Genomic DNA, 20,887 nt, shown 5'->3' with positions numbered 1-20,887 from the left:
ACACACACACACACACACACACACACACACACACACACACACACACATGTTCTTCCCAGTTGAAGCACAGGAGACAAAACTGCATAGCTGGTTCATAGTAGGTAAATATTTAAGGCACCAGCTCTCTCCACATCACCTGGGAAACAGAAATACGAAGTATTTCGCTCCTGCGCTGTGTACTAAATCAGAAACCCAGGGTGGAGAGCCCATCACTGTGTCTCAGGCATCCGTCTAGAAGACTCCTGTTCATGCTCAATTGTGAGACTCGCAGCTTGAAAAATAGTATTTTATGCTAGTAAGGTTTTATACTTCCTTTAGAAGTGAGTTATTTTATGTTTAATACCGTGTGTGGTGTATGCGTACTTTCCCCTGGAGCTGGAGTTACAAGTAGTTGTGAGCTGTTGGTGTGGGTGCTAACCAAAATTAGGCCCTTTGAAAGAATAACACACACTCTTAATGGCTAAGCCATCTCTCTGGACCCCATTTCAGACTTTTCACAGCAAGAGAATGCCAACCGTCCTTACTATGGCTGGTGGCCTTGGGTACTTTCTGGACACAAGTTAAGATTTTTAAAGTCTAACGCAGTAACTGTCCGTTCCTGGCCTATTGATTGTAGGGGCTAATTCTGTGCTCAGGCTGTGTTCCCAAGGCCAGTGTTAAGTGTGGCCTTGTGTCCGAAATAAAATAGAACCAGTAGAAACAGGAAGCCTGAATTTACGGAAACCCTAGCTGAAGTGCTGAGTCATCTTTATGCCTGAGGTTGAGAAAGGGAGGAGAGGTAAAAGAGAAAGGGGGTAACTGGATGGTGAGAAGCTGGGAAAAGTGTCTGTTTTGCTGCTGATTTCAATCATAGCTTTATAAACACACTTCCAACGCTATCCTGGTACTGTCATCATCTTCCATTTACATCTATGGCACTTCAACAGGACAAACAGAGGCAGGATTTTAAACCCAGGAACATTTCACTCAGCTATGTCCATCACCCTCAAGCAATCCTATCTGACTATATGGAACGTTGTGCCCTTAATTGCTATGATAAAGACTATGACCGAAGGCAACGTGGGGAGCAAAGTGTTTATTTGGCTAATACATCTGAGCCATAATCCATTGTTGAGGAAAGCCATGGCAGGGACTCCACCAGGGCAGGAACTGAAGCAGAACCATGGAGGAACTCTGCTTACAGGCTTGCTCCCACGGCATGCTCAGTTTACCTTCTTATCCAGCCCAAAATCACCTGCCCAGGCATGGCTATGGCACATCAACCCCAATGGGCTGGGCCCTCCCTCATCAGGGTCCACAGATTTCACAATCTGACAGAGGCATTTTTGGAATTAAGGGTTTCCTGTCTTGTGTCGCATTTGCAACAACAACAACAACAAAACCAACCAGCTCAGAGGTAGAGGAGAACATTTAGGAGGATCAAAATCAGCCTTTAAAAATTCCCAGTGTCCTTCAAGATGAATACTTATGTATTTACAGACAGAGAAACATAAGCAGACATACACAACTTTACAAATCTATTCTTATCATGTAAACTAGACCAAACAACCAAGGCATGAGAATTCTTAAATTTTTTTTTAATTGTTTGGTTTTTTGAGACAGGGTTTCTCTGTGTGGACTCGGCCATCCTGGAATGCCCTCTGAATGTATATTTTTGAAACTTCTATATATAGTTAGTACCTGTAAGAATGTGTTGTGTGCCTCAGGAGTGGACATATCCACACACATCCACATGAAAAGCAATGATGCTGTAGGTGACAGAGAAGGAAGAGGGAACTTGGACATATCTCAGTGGTGGTGTGCTCTGCCTAAAAGGTACCAATTCTTGCTTTGAAGTCCTAGGACCATGGAATGAGGACGAGAGAACTCGAGAACCATGGAAAGAAGGGAGGAATGAAGAAAGGGATAGAAGGAAGAAGAAAGGAAATCTCAACACATTAAAATGTATGCGTACCTGTGTGTGGCTGCTTGAGTTAATGTGCACCACATGCATACAGTTGCACACAGAGACCAGAGGGCCCCCTGAGCTCAAATGACAGGGGCCTGTGAGCCATCTGACGTACGTACGGGGATCCGAACCCAGCTCTTCTACAACAGCAATAAGCCAGCTCAAGCACTGAGCCATCTCCTCAGCCCTTTATATTTGGTTTCTTTCCCTCCCCAGCTACACCAGACTCTAAAACTATTATTTGTAAAGTAGAACTAACTAATCCATACAACATTACTTTTACTAACTTTATACGTATTTATGTTTACATATTTGAATGAGTTCATCTTTTATGCAAGGTGAATGTGAGTGACAGGTAATAAAATTGTTTTTTTTTTTTTTTAACTACTATTTGGGGACTGAGGAGATGCCTCGGTTGATAAAATGGCTACCGCATAAGCATGAAGGCATGTGTTTAGATCCTTTGATCTAAAGCATCTACAAATCCCAGGAGTGGAAAAGCAGACACAGGAGAATCCCTGAGGCTTGCTGGCCAGTCAGCCCAACCAAATAAGTGAGTTCCAGGTTGGGTGAGAGACTGTTGCAAAAATAAGGTGGAATGTGATTGAGAAAGACACCCAACATTGACATCAGGCCTACACATACACACATGGGGAGAGAGACAAAGACAGAGAGAAGAGAGAAAAAACAGAGACAGAGATACAGAAAGAGAAACATGGACACAGATCTGTACATGGACAGACATTCACACAAAAAGAACTATACCACCTTAAACTAACTCAGGAAGAGCAGAAGCCAAAAGTAGGGAAGTTGGAGAAAACCAACACTCAGCACATAGTGAGTATGGGCCCACTTCTCTCTTAATTACCTTCAATCTGACAACGTTTTACAAATGAAAGAATAAGACATGAAGAAGCTATGCAATTCAGCCAAATCCAGACACCCACAGAGGGGCTGAGCCAGGGTGGAAGCTAAGTCTTTTAGTGTTAAAGCCTAATCTTTTTTTAATTATTTTTTTAATTTTTTATATTAATTACAGTTTATTCACTTTGTATTCCAGCTGTAGCCGCCTTCCTTATCCCCTCCCAATCTCTTTACTCTTTTTTATTTTAATTTTTATTAATTATAATTTATTCACTTTGTATCCCCCCTGTAGCTCCCTCCTCTCCTCTCAATTACACCCCCCCTTTCCCTTCTCCACCCATGCCCGTCTCCCAGTCCACTGATAGAGGAGGTCTTCCTCCCCTTCCTTCTGCTCCTAGTCTATCAGGTCTCATCAGGACTGGCTGCATTATCTTCCTCTGTCCTAATCTTTTATTATCATAAAATTCCACAAATACCGATTTGCCCTTATCAAACCATATCACAATACAGTGACTTTGTGACACATATTCTAAACAAGAGAAAGAGCCTAGAGTGCTCTATGCACACAGAATTCCTCCATGTTTTTGAAGGAACTGTTAAATGGTTAACATTTTTTAGTTTAGCTCTGAGCAAGACTGAAGGCCCTACCCTCCTTCAGAGAGAACTAAAGAGGACAGAAGGGTGGACTGAAATATAGAAGGATGCAGGGCCAGGGCTAAGGAAGCCTACCTCTGGTGTGACCTGGGTACCAACTGGTTCCTGTGTCGCTGTCTCTGTCCCTTGCTGTACCTTCCTCATCTAAAAAATGAGAAGGGTGTGGTGGGGTGAAAGAGAATGGCCCTCAAAGGCTCATATTTTTGAATGCTCAGTCACAAAAGAGTGGAACTCTTTGAAAGGATTAGAAGGATTAGGAGGTATGGCTTACAATAGGCTCTCTCTCTCTCTCTCTCTGTTCACAGATCAGAATGTAGTTCTCAACTACTTCTCCAGTACCATGCCTGCCTGTGTGCCTCCATGATCTGGGCCATAATGATATGTAAGCAAGCTCCGAATTAAGTGCTTTCTTTTATAAGAGTTGCCTTGGTCGTGGCATGGTGCCTCATCACAGCAATAGACCAGAGATTAAGACAAAGGGTATTCTTAATTTCACGGGGTTTTCAGGTCTCATATGTCATGAGTCCATAGAAATTATTTTCCTATAGCTTTAAAATTAAATCAGGCCAGGCCAGACCCAGCTTGGTTGTACAGTCCTGAAATCCCAGCTATTTGGGAGGCTGAAGCAGAAGGATCACAAGTTTAAGGTCAGATTGTAGAACTTTGTCTCAAAGCAAAACAAACAGCAACAGAAAACAAACAAGAAGGACTAGGCTTGTAGCTTAGAGGTACTTGTCTAGCATGCATGCGCTCCTATGTTCAATCCCTAGTACATACAAAAACTAAATAATAGAAAGAATGAAATCAGGCCAGGCGCTATGGTCAAAGTGAACAGCTGCCACCAAGTCTGCTGTTTCCAGACTGTCCTCTTCTCATCCTTTTTCTCCAGTATGACTCACAACCAATGTAAATCACAAAATTGAGGAGGCACCATGTGAAATGACTCTATCCATGTTTGTTTGTTTGTTCTGGTTTTGCTTTGCTGCGACTTCGTTTCCTCATCTAGAAAAACACAAGGTGTCCCCTAGAGTTCAGCGCTCTCCTTAGCCAGCACTAACCCATGAGGTCAGAGGTGCACCTAACCCAGTCTTAAGGGATACAATGTCAGGTGCAAGCCTGCGGGCTTTTTCCCTTTCGTATCGAAAGTTCTGCCTCTGAGTTACTGTTGAGTCAACAAAATCAAAGGAAACAAGGACATAAAGGGAAGTGTCCTGTACCCTGATGTTGACCAACAAAGTCAAAGCTTGCTTTGCCATTTTAATGATGATCACAAGATACTGTTTCTTCATTCTGCTGTTCTTATTATCTTTATTTTAATCGCATCTGCATTGAAAATATTTTTTTTGAGTATTGAAAAATAAGAAATTTCCTGTTACATTTATGGCTGTTATACCTGCATGCCTGTTTGTTCACCACATGCCTACCTGGTACCTGCAGCTGCTAAAGTGGGGCATCTGATTCCCTGGAACTGGAGTTACAGACTCTTATGAGCAGCTGTGTGGGGGCTAGGAGTCGAACTCCGATCCTCTAGAGGATCAGCCTGCACTCTTTTCCAGCCATCTCTTTTCCAGCACTACCTTCAAATATTTTAAACTAGAAACTGTATTTTGATTGATTGTTTCAGACCTGCCACTCAGTGATTCGGATTCTTGGCGGGTGGTTGTTACATTTCCATTGCATTTCCTTCTAAATCATTTTCCATGGAAAAATGCACTAGGCCAATTACTTAAGCATTTATTTTATTAACGTGTTGATGAAACCAGTATATACGAGGCAGCAATACAACTTTATTGGATTTAAGAATATAAACGCTGTTAAATATGCAAGTGTGCAAGGGTAGACATAGGTAAACACACTTTTTGGTACAGAAGAATAGCTGAGCATGATGGAGCACACTTTCAATCCTAACTCTTGGAAGGCTGGGGTAGAAGGATGAAGAGTTTGAGGATAATCTGGGTTACACGGTGAGACAGTGTCTCATACACATACACAAAAATAGATAGACGATGGATGGATGATAGATAATAGATAAATGATAGATAGATGCTAGATTAAAGATGATAGACAGACAGATATGGTAAAATGACAGAGGATAGATAGATAAAGATATCAAAAAGCCTGTGAGGTGAGACTCAGCCACTCACTCTTACTCTCTAAATCAGCCCTCCACTGACCTAGTTCCTGGATACACAGGGAGATGAAAACACCGAACAGTAGTGAATTTGGTAAAGAACCCCTTTGAGGTTTTTAGAGACAAAACAACGCTACCTTTCTCTCACCCTTATGTTCATCTCTTCTTGCTCCTCTCTGGATTTGAACGTTTCTGCAGCCTGGTGAGTCTTAAAACTTTGTACCTTTCCTCGGTGTCCTCACACATGGCTTTCGAAACAAGCCCGTGGCTCCATATTACTGAGCAAGTGAGTAGACACGACACAGGGCAATCTAGCCTGGAGGGACAGAGGAGTCAAGAAACCTTATGCCTCACACCTGGGCACGTCCGAAGACAACAGGCAACGGCCGAAGCTTCATCACCCCACTTCCCTGAACCTAGAAGCAAGGCTCATGGTCCCCCAGAGGTGGGCTCTGCCGGTGCTCCGGCGCCCTCTAGCGACCATCCACTGTAATCTAGCCCCGCTTGGTCTAGGCACCCCTGAGGGCTTGCTGAAGAAAAGCCCCTGTTAGCCAGCTTCTGCTCCTCCTTTCCTTCAAGGATCAATACTTTGAGCCACAAAGGGCTAGATCTTTGAAAAAGGAAGGTTTTTAATCTATACACTTTAAGCCATAGAAGGTTTCCAAGGTCCAGTTGAAATGCTGTATTCCCCCTGATACTTCCAAGGGAAAAAAAAAAAAAAAAAAAGGAATAATGAAGTAGATGTATTCTATTCTGAACCAGATACATGAGAGCAACATTTGAGAACATTTGTTCATTTTAAATAGACCTTTAATTTAAAGCACAGTTAAGATTTGCCCCAATGGATTCCTAGAGCCATGAACACTTAGAACATCATCTCTTTGTTTACTTTATTGACTCTGTGTGAGACTTTTAAAATAGAAGTCTGAGGCTGTGCACGCGCAGTTCCTCACTGTGCGTGCACACTAACGGAGACGCCTGCAGACCGTGACTTTGTACAAGTGTAATCACGTCTGCTCAGTAAATATTACAGTGTCTCCAAGAGAAATGTAATAAATTCCCAAAGCCTGCTTCTCCAAACACCACAGTGGAGGTGGGAGTTCCCCCATCGTCTCCAACTCATCATCCTCTTCACAGAGATCATCAGGGTACATGGCACCAATCTCTGGCGCCACCACAGTCATGGCCTGCAGGGAACTTGGAATCCCTTTCTGAGAGGAGTAATCAAGAAAGTAGTTGAATGGGTCTCCTGGTCTTGAACAAGTCAGTTCCCTGAGTTTTTGTTGTTGTTTCCCATCTGTCCAATTAAACAATCAGATAGTTTTCCCCAAGCTCACCCAATTTGGGGAGTTCATACATCCATGGTGCTAAGCTGTTCTTTGCAGTTTAGACTCAAATCCACTCAAATCTTAAGTGGGCTCTGCCATCCCTGGGCCCAGTAAAATCACACAACTGGGAAAAGGCATACTGTCACCTACTGTCTCTTTCTTTTTAAGATCCCACCTCAAAGCTTTCAAAATGTACTGACCTAGCAGCCAGTAGTTCTTTTTTTGGGGGGGAGGGGGAGGCTTTCAAAGAACTCAGTAGACAGATAAAGGAGTTGTTGGAATTCACCAACTCAGGGAAATATATTATTTGATATATTATCTATAAACTGTGTTTTATGCTGTTTTATGTTAATCCAAAGAACAAACAGAAACCCCATAGAAATGTGATTGCTAGTCTAGAAAAGGTTGAGAGCCCATGTCAGCACTACCATGTTTGGTCTTGAACTTAACACCCACCTCTATATACCCAATCCCGAAATGGATTTGAAATAGATTAGTTTCATGACATGCCTCCTTCAACAACAACAACAAAGGGATAGGATTCTTAAATCCTTAAAAGGAATAAAAAAAAAAAACAGACTAATCCTGACCATCTGTGTTTGATCTGGAGAGAAACAACTCTTACTGAACGCTGGGAGGTCAGCCTTAATGCACCAGAGGATAGTCCTAAACTGGGTGGCATTTTATTTTGAATGCATTTAGAAATTTCTGCCTTGCTATTTCATAACTCCAGTGTCTCACTACCGTTGCCAAGGAAATGTGACTTGGGTTACTGCCATGGATCCAAAGGGGTTTGTTTGTTTTGTTTTAAAAATATTAACATGACAGAAATGGAAAGATCAAATAAGGGGGATGAATTTACTCCCCCATTCTCCTTCAAGATCCATGAAATACAAATCTCCTCACATTTTTATTTAAAAAAAAAATGCAAGGAATCACCACATTTTTCCCAACTAGAAAATTCACATGCCATCAGCCAGGTGGGTATCCTGGGAATGTACTGCTCAGCCTCTATTCTGGATGCAAAGCATCCCAAAAATGTGTGAATAAAGGTGGTCCTAGCCTTCCAGGCACCAAGGGGAGTCATGGAGCAGAGCTTATGAACACACTCAGCTGAATCCCAAAAGATGGATTCTGATAGAGATGTGAAGAAAGATCTCAACATCAACCCACTTTCCTTTTGTGATTATTCAATTACAGTCAGGTAAGCTGAAGGCTTTTCACTCATAAAAATGAACTCAATCAATGAGATTTTTGAAATCTCTATCACACACACACACACACACACACACACACACACACACACACTGGGAACAGATACCATTTTTGCTTCCATTAACTACAATGGTACTTTTCATCAAAACACCACACACAGATGAAGAAATTCTTTGCAACAAGAAACCTTTTAATCCTGACACTGTAAAAGCAGTGTCCCCTTAAGACAGAGCTAATAATTTAAACAAGATGTCACATGGCCACACCTGAAACAAACAGGAAATTACTTCCTTTTTGGTTTTGCTTGTTTGTTTGTTTACAATTAAGAAGGAACTCACAAACATTCAGAAGTTCTAGTAAAGTTGCTATTTCAGGAGCTAAGAAGTGATCTGTGCCCAAGACTGTAAGAGAATTAAAAGAATAAACATCAGGCTGACTGCTTAGGAAAGGCGATGGGAGTTCTTACATGGGACCCTGGGAGTGGAGTGTTGGTTTCATCATAAGCAGCTTTGGTCATACAGCTATTGGCAAGTGTCCAGGCTTCAGCTTCCATTCCCACTATGGACCCACAGATCATTTTATATAATGCTCAGGGGGAATCGCCTACTTCTAACGTGGTTTGAATTTGAACCTCTGAAACTGTCAGTCTTTCCATCAAAAGAAACTGTGAAAATGTTGGCCTAACACACAGGTGTCCCAAGCTCATCCCTATTTTCATCTATCTGTTTGTAAGGAGCTTTGACCAACTCAGCTCAGAGCCCTGATCTGCTAGATGGCCTTTGCCAGCCCCTCTGTCATACCAGGCAGGAAAATCAGATGAGTTTGACCCAGGGGCGGTTCAGGGAGGGGAATGAAAACATCAGAAGTTATCTAATTACGGGGACACCCCGCACCCCAAGTTCTGTCTTAGCTACTGCTAAGTTAATATGGTCTTCCTAAACTTGAAAGACATCAGATAAAGTTGTCTCTGCCTCTGGCTTTTAGGCAACTGTGGCTAAGAAGTTTAACCTGCTACTGTGAAGTATAAAGCAATGCCATAGATGTAAAAACACCAACCTTGTAAAGAAAGTTTGAGGGGTGGGGCTTAAATTGCTTTGATATAAAGCAAAAACCACAAAGGCCCTTAAGAATAGAGACTATGAAGGAACAAGCAGAGGTTAAGAGTAGGGAGGGCTCTGTTTGGAGCTAGGGCAGTTTTGGGGGTTTTGTTTAAAGAAAGACTGGGTTCAGTGTCAGTTTCAGAACTCTTAAGTAGAGGCTAGAGAGATGGCTCACCAGTTGAGAACACTTAAGAAGCCTGTTAACAGCTCAAAATGCTGTTCAGGAAACAGAAAAACAAGTGAGCCAAGAGAAGCCAAAGCAGTGATTGGAAAAATCCCTGCAAAGCAGCAATAAGATGAAGCACTTGGTCTGATTTGCAGAGTTTCACAGATAAGAAAGGATCGACTGCTGAAGCATTTCAGTTCCAGAGGCAAGGACATTCTAGGAACTGGTGGGTCCACAGCATGGGGGAGGGGCGGGGGGCTAGAGGGAGGTGGGTACCTCTTATAAACTTTCCCAGGGCTCTGCCCTGTCTTGCATTCCATGCCCACTCTACCTCTGCTCTGCTCTTATTTCCTGCCAATAGGATCTGGAGGGCAGAATGAGACTCAGAGCCTTGAAGCCCAGTTACAGTAAGAGGAAGAAGGAGTTCATATTCCTAAGAGTATTCCTTGGATTCTACCCACTCCTACCCATTGCTGTTCAGCTCAACTCGATGTGGACCACTTTCTGACTCCCTTGGATTCATGTCTAGCATTCCTTAGTCGTCTGTGACACCTCTGGTCAGACACTTCTGGTTCATCTTTACCACCTTGCTATTCTATTTAACTAAAAGAAGAAAACAGAGAGACTGAGCCAAATAAAGACACCGGCAAGCCCTAGAGTCATGGACTGGACACAGTTAAATATTCTTAGGACCTCTTGGTAAAGAATGCACAGAAGCTGACTCCAAACAGCAGGAGGTCAAGCCATTGGCTAATACTACTGATGCCCCACACCTTTCACGCTGTCGGATGGGACGCAGCAACTCCAGCCCGGACTCTGGTCCCATCCCCCTTCCCATTTCTAAAACACTAATAATCCTCCCCCAAGCCGGCAGGACTTCCACAGCCAGACCTCACCTTGCTCCTGCCCAGGGAGGCTGCCCCCATTCCACCCGGGCAAGCGGAGTTATGTGAGAAAGCAGGTATATAGGCTGAAAGTTATTATTTATTAATTTTTAATTTTTGCCTTTAAGGACTGCTGCTCCTGCCGCTGTTCAGAACAACAGCAGTGACAAACAAGCCAGGCTGGGCGAACACCCAGAGCTTCTCAAAAGTTGGTCTGGCTACGCAGCAGCCTTGACGAGTTTGCAAGAACACAGGGCTCAGAGTTGGCATCTACTCACCTGGGTGTGCCAGCCTTGGAGACTAGAAAGAGAATTCAGCCCGGGACAGGTCTGTCCCGCCCCCAGGATGCAAAATCCGCCTTTGGAGTGGAGGTCCTGGGTGGTGTAGTTGTTAAGAGGTCTTAGGTGGGTCGGGCTTCCCTCCCACCTCTTTGGTCCTCTGGGGCCAGTTTAGCAACAGCCGAGGAGGATAAAGATGCTGGGAGGGGAGTTTGGTCGCTCTGGAAACCACGACTCCATTCTTGGGGGTGGGGGCTGGGGGAGAGGGTGAACAGCGTGCAAGGAGCTGCTGGGCTCGGGAACTCTCAGAGTAGAGAGGAAGGAACTGGGGAAGGAGGGAGGGAGCAGCGGAGTGAGGAAGGAAGGAAAGGAGGAAGGGAGGGAGGGAGGGGTGAGAGCCGGGAGATGGCAGCTTCTCACTGAGATTTCCACCTTCTGACGAAACCCTGGCGCCCAGCAGCCCGGCAAGATACTAGTTCCTAAACCTCCTCTCGAGCGCCCCCTGGGGGGTTCCGGGGACTCAGCGACGCCCCGCCCTGGGCTCGGCCCTGGCGCTCTCCGTGGTCCTGACGCGCCCTCAACCCTGATTCCCTGCTCAGCTTTGCAACTCCCACCAGCTCCTGGAAGGCACATGATTAATTTCTTCTCAGTCCATGATACAGCAGTGAAATCACAGGCGCAGAGGCACGAGAATAGGAGCTATACTTTTTTGCCTACATTCAAGGAAACTTCTTGAATGGCTCAACGTTCACTAAAAATGGGGTGATATTGAGTACTTTATTTTGGTATCTACATGTCAAAAGATGCAAAACAAATGAATGGGCAGCTCTTCTTCTCTTCACCACAGAATGCTTTCCTGAATGCAAACACCTCACACATAAAGAAATGCTTAGAGAATATATGTTTAAAAATAGACTTTATGGCTGAAGTTGCACCTCAGTTGGTAGAGTGCTGTCCTAACATTCAGGAGCTTCTGTATTCAAGCCCCAATATTATACAAAGCCAGGCATGGCATTGCATTCCTGTCACCCGGAATTCTGTAACCATGAGGTGAAGGCATAAGGTTCAGAAGGTCAAAGTTACTGTCAACAACATAGGGATTTTGAAGCCAGCTTGGGTTAGAGATGCTGTCTCAATAATCCCGAAACCAAATCCATAGGTCTTACTTAGGGGGCAACCATTGTCACGTATTATAGAGCACGATAAACAGACTGTGAAGCACTCACACAGGAAGTGGGTGGGTTCGCTGTTTTGCTTTGCATCGCCACTAGGTGAACTCTCCATCCCTTGCAAGGCAGTTTGGAAATGAAAACTTTTTTTTTTTTTTGTTACAGATTTATTCAAAGCCAAATTCAGGCAAATGAACAGTGAAGAAGCGCACCAGGCTGTGTTTCCATTTGTCTTGGCAGAAGAAGACAAGCTAGACAACCAGAACTTCCCCACGTATTCCCATAATCAGAACCGAATTAGGCTTTAGAATCCATAGAGTAAAATGATTAAAAGGCGCTCTCTGTACCTGGGGGTGCCATAGAGGTTAGAAGAGACGGGCGAGCACACAAGGCAAGGGAGAAAGGGGTCTCCCTCTCTACTTGTTGAAGTACTACCCAACAAGGTCTCTCTTCAAATGAAAGGTCTGGTTTTATAAGCTTAATATAACTGCACTGTTCCCAGTTTCAAAGGCCAGAGAAGGAGAAATGGCAGGATAAGGTAAAGGGAGCCTCATTGATAATTCCGGAAATCAAATAAGATCTTTGAAAAGAAACAGCTTCCAGAAAAATCAACATTTTCCTCCTCCCAGTCACCTCGCAGGCTGTTCTGAGATGGCATACTAACCACAAGCCTAGACAAATATCCCTGCGAGAATCTGGTAATACAGTGGTGCTTACACAGGAGTCCATGGTCTGCCTTGACTGAAAACATCTGGGTCATGTGATTGGGGCCCTGGCATGGGAGATTACAATAAAGGACAGGTCCTAATGTTTCAGGCAGGAAATACACTCACAGTTCTACTGGAAACAGACTGGAGCTTCATCTGAGTCCCATCTACTATAAACTGAAAGGACTGACCTCCCAGGAATACTCAGGGTTTCCTACTAGGGAAACAAGGATGGATTCTGAGAAAGCAAAGCCAGCAATGCGTTTGTGAACTCTTCCTAGGTTTTATTCAGGAGCATCTAACCCTAGAGATGAAGTTTACGTTGGGCTGAATTTGCAAAGACCGAATAAAGAAAATGAATGCCTTGTTTCTTTTCCTTGCATGTTGACCATGAACTCTAACATTGAAACTCCATGGAGGGGATGTCTCTGTTTTGTTAACTTGTCCCTGACTGGAGCCACAAAACCTATGAGAGTGTCTCCATTTAGCAGACAGCCAATATACACTTATTAAGTTTTTAAAAAAGGAGGTTTGTAATATCTTATAGACCATTTAACAGAAACCTCTTATCTTATAGGCAAGAGAAAGGCAGTTATGATGTGCAGAACACATGATATTTCCTGTCATCTGCTAGACAGCTCTTTTTATCAGCCCATTTAATTTTTATAACAACCTTTCTAAGTAAGTTTTATCACGTCTACCACAAAGCTGGCTTATGTGGTTGGGATAAGCAGACCACGACTCATTTAGTTGCTGAGCACTGCTTGAAGCAGGCTCTGAAGGCACCTAACCATGGACCATGGAGAAGTTACACAATCAAAACCAACAGAGAAAGCCCTAATGCATTATCCCTCCCCCATGCCAAAAGCATAGGCATGCAAACTAAACACAACACCAAAACTTGGGACTGCCAGCAGCCTTCAGCTCCCTAATTAGAAACAAACAGTTTGCCTGCAAGCCAGTATGCAGAACACATGTGCAGCTTTCTGCCAGGATTTTTTTTTTTCCTCTCAAGGCATGACACTGAAGGTAAATGTAAAGAGGCTCTTTGTGGGGCGCATACACAGAACCTACTCCCACCTTTCATATGAAATCAGTAGCTCGACTGTACAGACAATGCCTTAGAACCAGCTGATCAACCCTATTACCCATCACTGCCCCCACAGCAAGGTTCCCACCAGCCGGAGTCCCCTCAATGACTGTGAAAATCAAAACCTCCCTTTTCCCCATGTCACTCACCTCCTCCCCACTCTCTTTTTCATGGATTCTGGGTTGCTGGGTTCTACTGCCATGGCTAAGGGTATCTAAAGCCAGGCTGCTGAACTCAGTGGCACCAATGTTCCCAAGCTGAAAAGACGCTCCAGTTTGAAGTGGTTTCACTCGCTGGGTCTGTTTGATAGCATAAGGGGAGGCATCCGCTCTGTATCCTATGCCAGTATGAAAGGCATCTCACCCATCAGTATGACAAGTCAAAGGCTGGAAGGGAGCCAGAGAACAAGAGGGAAGGGATATGAACTCTTCCCCCCATGCAGTTGGTAGCATTTTTAAGGGTGGCAGATGATGAAGGGGAAAAGCAGGCGGAGAGTCAGTGCCCTACATCAGAAACCTTGGCTTCTTCCCTGAGTGAGTCAGGGTGAGCATTTTGTTTTGAAATGGAATTTCTGTTTTCTTTTTTTCCTTCCTTTGGAGCTGTAGAATGGCCACACATTCAACCAGTCAAGGCGATGGCTGTAAATAACAGGATTTATTTTTTTGAGATTGTGGATCAAAGAAAAGCCTTGAATCTCACCCCAGGGTTATTTATAGCTCAAAGGTGTGTTCTTTTTTTTTTTTTCTTTTTCCTACTTTATATAATTTTGAGAAGTGGAAGATATGCTTTTTCTTTATATTTCTATGTACTCCTGGGGTGGGTTGTGTTACTGGAAAGCAGAAAGGAATTTCCCTTAGAAGCCTTTCTAAGACATAAAGCATCAAGGGAGAATTCACAACACATGTTCCAAGCTGTCACAGGTTCCTGCATGACCTATGACAGCTCTAATACTCAGTAACAAGCTGTGCTTTGGAGGGGCACCTGATACTTGTGTCTGCCAATAGGTGGCATCAAAATCTCTCTAGCTTCTCCTCCCTAAAATTTAAAAGCCATGAGCAGAGGGCATTTTCTTCCTGAGATTTTGCAATTTACTGCGGGTGGTGTTTGAAAGGTCACTAATTGACTCCATTATTTTGTAACAGGTCATCCTACTCTCCATGAAGGGAGACTCTCAGTCAGTTACCTTTTCCAAACCTCAGTCTTCACAATGCAGGCAGAAGGTTCTTGAACATACCCCAAGAGTTAGGACCCTGATACTTAGGCACAGATCTCCCCCAACACATCACATCACATGCCTGCCATAAGCCCTTAGGACTTTATTCCTTTGGGCTGAAGGGACATTAACATGTAGCTAGCTCCCTGCTGTAGACACTGCTATTTGCCCCATCTCAATTTATATCTGTGGGGTTTTTTTCCCTTATGAAGAAAGGCATAATTTTGTGAGAGAGGGTAATGTCCCCAGGCCCTGAGTCTACATTTTTCCAGCCTTGCTTGTGGATGGGTTAGTCATGGGACTCAGATCTAACCCTGTGTTCTTCAGTATAACAAGCACACATACCCATTTGCATGAGTTCAGCAGAATTAAAACCGTATTTCTTCAGTGTCCCTAGCCCATATTGAATGCCAGGAAGTCCTGAGTGGCTAGTAGCCAACATCTTGAAGCATCCACGTTGCCAGCACTGTGGGAGGTTCTGTGGCTGGTGGCTGGTGTGGGGCACTGCTCAGGAGCACTGTAGCAGGGAGGAGGTAACTGACTCCTCTTTAGAGCTTACTCCCTTGGCCCTTCTCCTGTTTCTACCCTGAGTGAAGGGGGTCAGACGCTATTAAAGCCTCAGAGCAGCGTTTGGTAAGGCAGGCTGAGCAGAAAGCTGAGCAGAAAGCCGGAGCTTTTGCTACCAGGAAGACAAACTTCAGTTTTGTTTGCTTGTTTGTTAAGAGAAAAAGAAAGCCCTCCACTGATTCAAGCCATTATTTTCAGCTTTTTATTCCTTAGAACCAAATATTATTTCTAATTAATGCATCCTTGGAACATTACACTGACAACTTTGTATTAATGGTTTTAGACAAACGAGGCTATTTGTCTAGTTTCCTTTATTTGGTCAGAGTTGAAGACAAGATTCTAGAAAAAGGAGATAAAGTGATGTGTACACCATGAGAGAACGTTATGGAGCACTCGCTTCAAAATGTCAAAAGAGACAAAAGGAGAGCAGATGGGCTTTAGCAACAGCTAAAATGGATGTCTTCTAGTTTTTTGCTTGGCTGAACAGCAGCTATGAATTTTCCTGGAAAGAGGGTTGATTTGTGTAGATAGAAAAGTGAAATAACATTTATACTGGGGTGAAGTGACTTGACAACATTATCATGGCGACAGCATGACATTCCAACAGGGTACGTACTGGTATCGTCCCTCTTGACTGTAAGCTGAGGCCTGGGAAAGTAGCCAGGCAAAGCCTGCACAGCTAGTTACCTCCAGGAACAGGTTTCAAATGCAGATCTTATGGGACTAAATTTGAATCTGGTGTCACTATTTAGCTGAAACCTAACATGTCATGGTGGCCCTTCCCTGCAAACACTGGTCTCTTTACTACCCTTTCTCTTAAGTCTATACCCAGCCCTGCTTCACTCAACACAAGAGGAGAGAGCCATTATTTAAAGGTGTAAGTTAGAAGGATCACACAGAGGCACCCTCCATTTTGTCTCCTCCTTTCTCTATCCCTTGAACCTCACCAAGAACAGGCGACACTCCGAAAGACCACTCTACGGCCTCAGCCACAAAGGAGAGCAAAGATAAATATTGAGAATTCTCATATGAATTTCCCTGACTATTTGTCTCTAGATTTTTTTTTCTTGAACATGGCTTAACTTTGTGACTCAATCTGAATTGGCATTTGGTGTATGTTTAAGGCGGGCCTTTGGCTTGTGGCAAATTTCCTGTCTCTGCCTTCTACATGGTGGCATTACAGACAGGAGCCATCATGTGCAGTTTTAGCTTCATTTTCCTGATTCAATCAAACATCACAGCTGTAGTGATTTATAAACAATATAAATATATTCCTTCCAGCTCTAGAGGCTGGAAAGTCTAAGGCCAAAGAAAGCCCAGAAGGGCTGCCAGCCAGAAAAGTCCCATTCTGTCTGCTTCCAAGATGGCACCTGTTGATGCATTTCCAAAAAGGATACATGCTATGACCTCATCTGATGCAAGAGAAGGAAGGACAAGAGAGCTGACCTCTGTGTGAAGAAGCCTCTTTCATAAAAGTCTTCTTCTTCTGAAAAAGTACTTGTGAAGTTCTTGTGACATGGTCAGCTCTCAGAGGCCTGACCTCTTAATGTATCAACACAATGACAGTCAAGGCGGTGATTATCAATTAAGTCATAGGGACTTCAACAAATAAATTTTGGAAAATAAACAAAGAAAGAGACACAGAGGAATTGGGAACCCAGAAGAAGAAAAACTCTACAAACATAGACAAGACCTGTGAAGGAAATGAAAAGGATGGTGAGGTAAGCAATTGCTTAGAAACGAATCCTTGAAGTGTGGTCCAAAAGCTCCCTTTAATAAGACAGTATCTGAACTGTGAACTACAAGAAAGGAGTGAACCAGCGAATAAAAGTTAAAAGGATGAATTCTCAAGGCAGAAGGAATGGCAAGGCTGGAGCTGCAGAGTCCTAATAGCCCAGAAAACATTGGGTGAAGAGGGTGTGCCAGAGTCATCAAGGGAATAGAGAGGAGTGAAGGACAAAACGTATGTGGGGAGCATCAGTATTAATGAATGTTTGTTAGTTTCGTTAATTAGATAGCTTTAGCATCTAGGCTGGGATTCTGAGACTCCCAAAACATCATCTTGTTCTTTAGGACATCCAAGTTCTGTGGAAGATGGAGCACAGATTCCAAACCCCACAGGAAGCTCTGATTAGAACTGAATTCCATCCACAGACTACAGAGACAGTAGCTCTCATTGACACTGGTAGAAAAGAAGGGCTCCGGGTTGTGAACCCAGGAAACCAACATGCAGAAGGTTATTTATGGAGGAGTGTGTCCATATGTGCACATAAAGGACTTAACGGAAGAACAGGATTTGCCTCAGCAGGCTCCTTTCCCGATAAGATCTGCTGTTCCCATCACTTCTGTCCTCTTAACGACTCTTCTTCATGTTTGGGCAGCATCTTTCCAAGGTGAGAAACCCCTCATGAGGGCACTGGGCTAATGAATGAATTGCACCAAGCACGAATGCTTTCATGTGTGGTTTTTGGATGTGTGTTGTAATTTTTCTCTACAATAAATCTCAGAGGCACCATTAGCCTCATTATTTAGAACACGCCTTTGAAAAGCATGTGGTTTACCTGGGAGAAGAGGTATTTTCCTGATGTGACCACGTCGCCCTTTGCAATGGTTAACCCTGTGTGTGTGACTGGAACGAGAAACAGGTAGCAGATCAGTAAAGCTCACTCTAGGTTTGTCTTTGAGGGTGTTTAAGGACAGAATTAGATTATAAGTGCTCTGATCTAATGACTGAATTAATCCCTTGGCTGTTTTATTGATGATACAATGGCATCATTGGGAGGTGGTACAAATTAGGAAACGGTGCGTGCTTGGAGTAAGTAGGTCATTTGGGGTGTGTCATTGGGGCTGTATGTCTACCCTTTTGGTCATCATGATGAGGTGCTTTGCTCTGTCACCCTTCCTTGCCATAAAGGCAATCAACCGCTCTGACACTGTGAGCCAATATACAGCCTTCTTCCTTTACAGTGTTTTCTTGGGTGTTTAGTCACAGGAACACAAAAGTTACTGATATACTCAGGAGAGATGTGCTGCTTCCTGGGTCACTGAGTCAACCTCTACATGGCAATGGGAACTGGCTCCCACCAGAGAATAGTAAAGCAGAGTCAGGGACCAGATCATGGGCAGTCAAAGACAGCCTTGGGATGAAAAATGTCCTCCTCATAGAGCTGAGGTGATGTAGTATGCGTAGTTTCTAAGACCACACACATGCAGATATTTTAAAGTATTAAAAGAAGCCTCTCTAAGCCCATAGGCTGCTCAGTTTCCAAGTAGGTTTCCTAGTAAGGGGTACAGGGGCTGCCTCTGACATGAACTCAGTGGCTGGCTCTTTGATCACCTCCCACTGAGCGGGGGGGGGGGGGACTTGCAGCCTTGCCATTCCACAGAGAAAGATGATGCACCCAGCCTTGATGAGACCTGATAAGTTAGGGTCAGATAGAAGGGAGGAAGTCCTCCCCTATCAGGGAACAAGAGAAGGGGCATAGGGGAGAAGAGGAGGGTGAGTGGGACTGGGAGAAGACGAGGGAGGGGGCTTCAGCAGAAATACAAAGTGAATAAATTGTAATAAATAAATAAATACATACATTTTTTAAAAAGCCTCTCTGTATTCTGTTTGCAATTTGCCTTTTAGAGCAATAAATACTAATCAATTATAAATTGATCATAAATCATTACTTGTTATGGCCAGAAAATAGCTCAATAAACAGCTATGACAAAATATATGGTGGGACTGAAGCTGTAGCTAAGCAAACATGCTTGCTAGCGTGCATGAAGCCTGAGGTGTGATTTCTATCACCACAAGAACCAGTTGAGGCAGTACACACTTGCAATCCCAGTACACAGAGGCAGAGGTGGATGGATCAACAGATCAAGGACATCCTCAGCTAAATAGTGAGTTCAAAGTTAGCCTGGGCTACATGAGACCCCAACAAAATATAAAATAACCAACTCTTCATTTCATGGACTTTTTGTACTGTTTTACTTTTTTTTTTTTTAAATCTCATCAGTTTCTTCCCTCGTATTAATTATTTCTCCCCATCTACTACTTGGAGACTTGGTTTGTGCTTATTTTTCCAAGGTTTTGGGATGTTTCATTAAGTTATTTCTTTTAACGCTCTCATGTTTTTATGTAGGTACTTAGGGCTATACTCTTTCCCCTGAAGACTGTCTTTATTGCACCTGATGGGTGTCAGTTGTGGTTTCACTTTGACTCATGTTTAGCATTTTATTTTAATTTCCTTCTTAATTTCTTCAGTGACCCATTCATTGTTCAACAGTGTGTGTTTAACCTTCATGAGCTGTCACATTTTCCAGCTGCTGGTGTCTAGCTTTATTCTGCTGTCATCAGACACTCAACATACAAAGCTGTCTCTATTTTCCTCTGTGCGTGCGTGTGTGTGTGTGTGTGTGTGTGTGTGTTGAGGCAGAGCTTCCATACAGCAAAGGACACTGGCAATCGGGTGACTAGGCAGCCCACAGAACAGGAACAATTCTGTGTCATCATCCACATACTGATAGGATATCAGTGTCTAGAATGCAAAAAAAAAAAAAAAAAAAAAATCAAAAAAATAGACACCAAAAAAAAGTTAATGTTCCGATTAAAAACAATAGCTACAGAAGTAAACAGATTTTATTTCAAAAGAAAAATTACAAATGGCCAGTAAACACTTAAAAATCTGTTCAGCAGCTGGACACAGTGCCACACATCCTAGCACCTGGGATGCAGAGGCATGGAGAGCTCTGTGACTTCGAGGTCAGCCTGGTCTACAAAGTGAGTCCAGGACATCCAAGGCTATACAAAGAAACCTTGTCTTGAGAAACAAAAACAAAAACAATTTTTTTAAATGTTCAGCAGCATCCCAAGCCATCAAAAAAATTCAGATGAAAACTGCTTCAGGATTCATTCTATCTCCTAATCAGAATTCTAGCATCTAGAAATTCTGACTAAGTCAGACATTCTCAGTGAGAATTTCTAGCCTCGAGAAAACAAACGACAACAAATGCTTGTGCGGATAGGAGGGAAAGTGGGAGTGTAAGCTACAGCCACCTTGGGGAAAAAGTCTGGAGGTGTCTCTAAAAAACTAGAAATAAAACTATCACATGACCCATCTTAGAGCTGCTGGACATATATCCAAAGGGATATACACCTTGCTGCAGAGACATTTGCTCAACCATCACTGTTACTTTACTCCTAATAGCTAAGAGGTGGAAACAGCCTAAATGTCCATTGACTGGTGAATGGGTGCTAAAAATGCTGTGCGCTTGCACAATGGAATACTGTTTGTTTGCAAAAATTATTTAAAATAAAGAAATTTACAGGCAAATGAATAAAACTAGAAAAAAAATGGATGCTGGGTGAAGTAACCCAGAACCAGAAAGACAAATGCTGCATATTTAATCTTATCTGTGACTCCTAACCTCAGCTCCTTGGCTCTGGTGGTTTATCATGGAGTGCCTGTGGAAGCCGGGGAACTGGAAAGGGGATATAGCCCAAGGAGTTCCCTGAGGGAGGGAGGATAGTAGAGCATAGGCAAAGGGAAGTGGAGAGAGAACACTGGAGGTGGGAAGGCTTA

At 43.4% G+C, this 20,887-nt stretch overlaps 1 protein-coding gene across 2 annotated transcripts in view; it reads right to left on the bottom strand.

Moving 5' to 3' along the window:
• Cpne4 (copine 4) overlaps nt 1–13,725 on the bottom strand; it is a 447,351-nt gene extending 433,626 nt beyond the window's left edge. Inside the window, exon 1 of one of the 2 annotated variants that reach the window (XM_055629875.1) lies at nt 13,684–13,725. In XM_055629875.1, the coding sequence (XP_055485850.1) occupies nt 13,684–13,706 (23 nt within the window). In that variant the 5' untranslated portion in view covers nt 13,707–13,725. Of the gene's footprint in view, nt 1–10,568; nt 11,001–13,683 lie in introns of those variants that run through there. The other variant, XM_055629877.1, reaches the window with a different exon arrangement.
• Nucleotides 13,726–20,887: the final 7,162 nt, after the last annotated feature.

Source organism: Psammomys obesus, unplaced genomic scaffold, assembly GCF_907164565.1.
Source record: "Psammomys obesus unplaced genomic scaffold, mPsaObe1.curated_primary_1811, whole genome shotgun sequence".
Classification (NCBI taxonomy): domain Eukaryota; kingdom Metazoa; phylum Chordata; class Mammalia; order Rodentia; family Muridae; genus Psammomys; species Psammomys obesus.
Note: the sequence above shows the minus strand (reverse complement) of the source record. Positions and strands in the feature narration are given on the sequence as shown.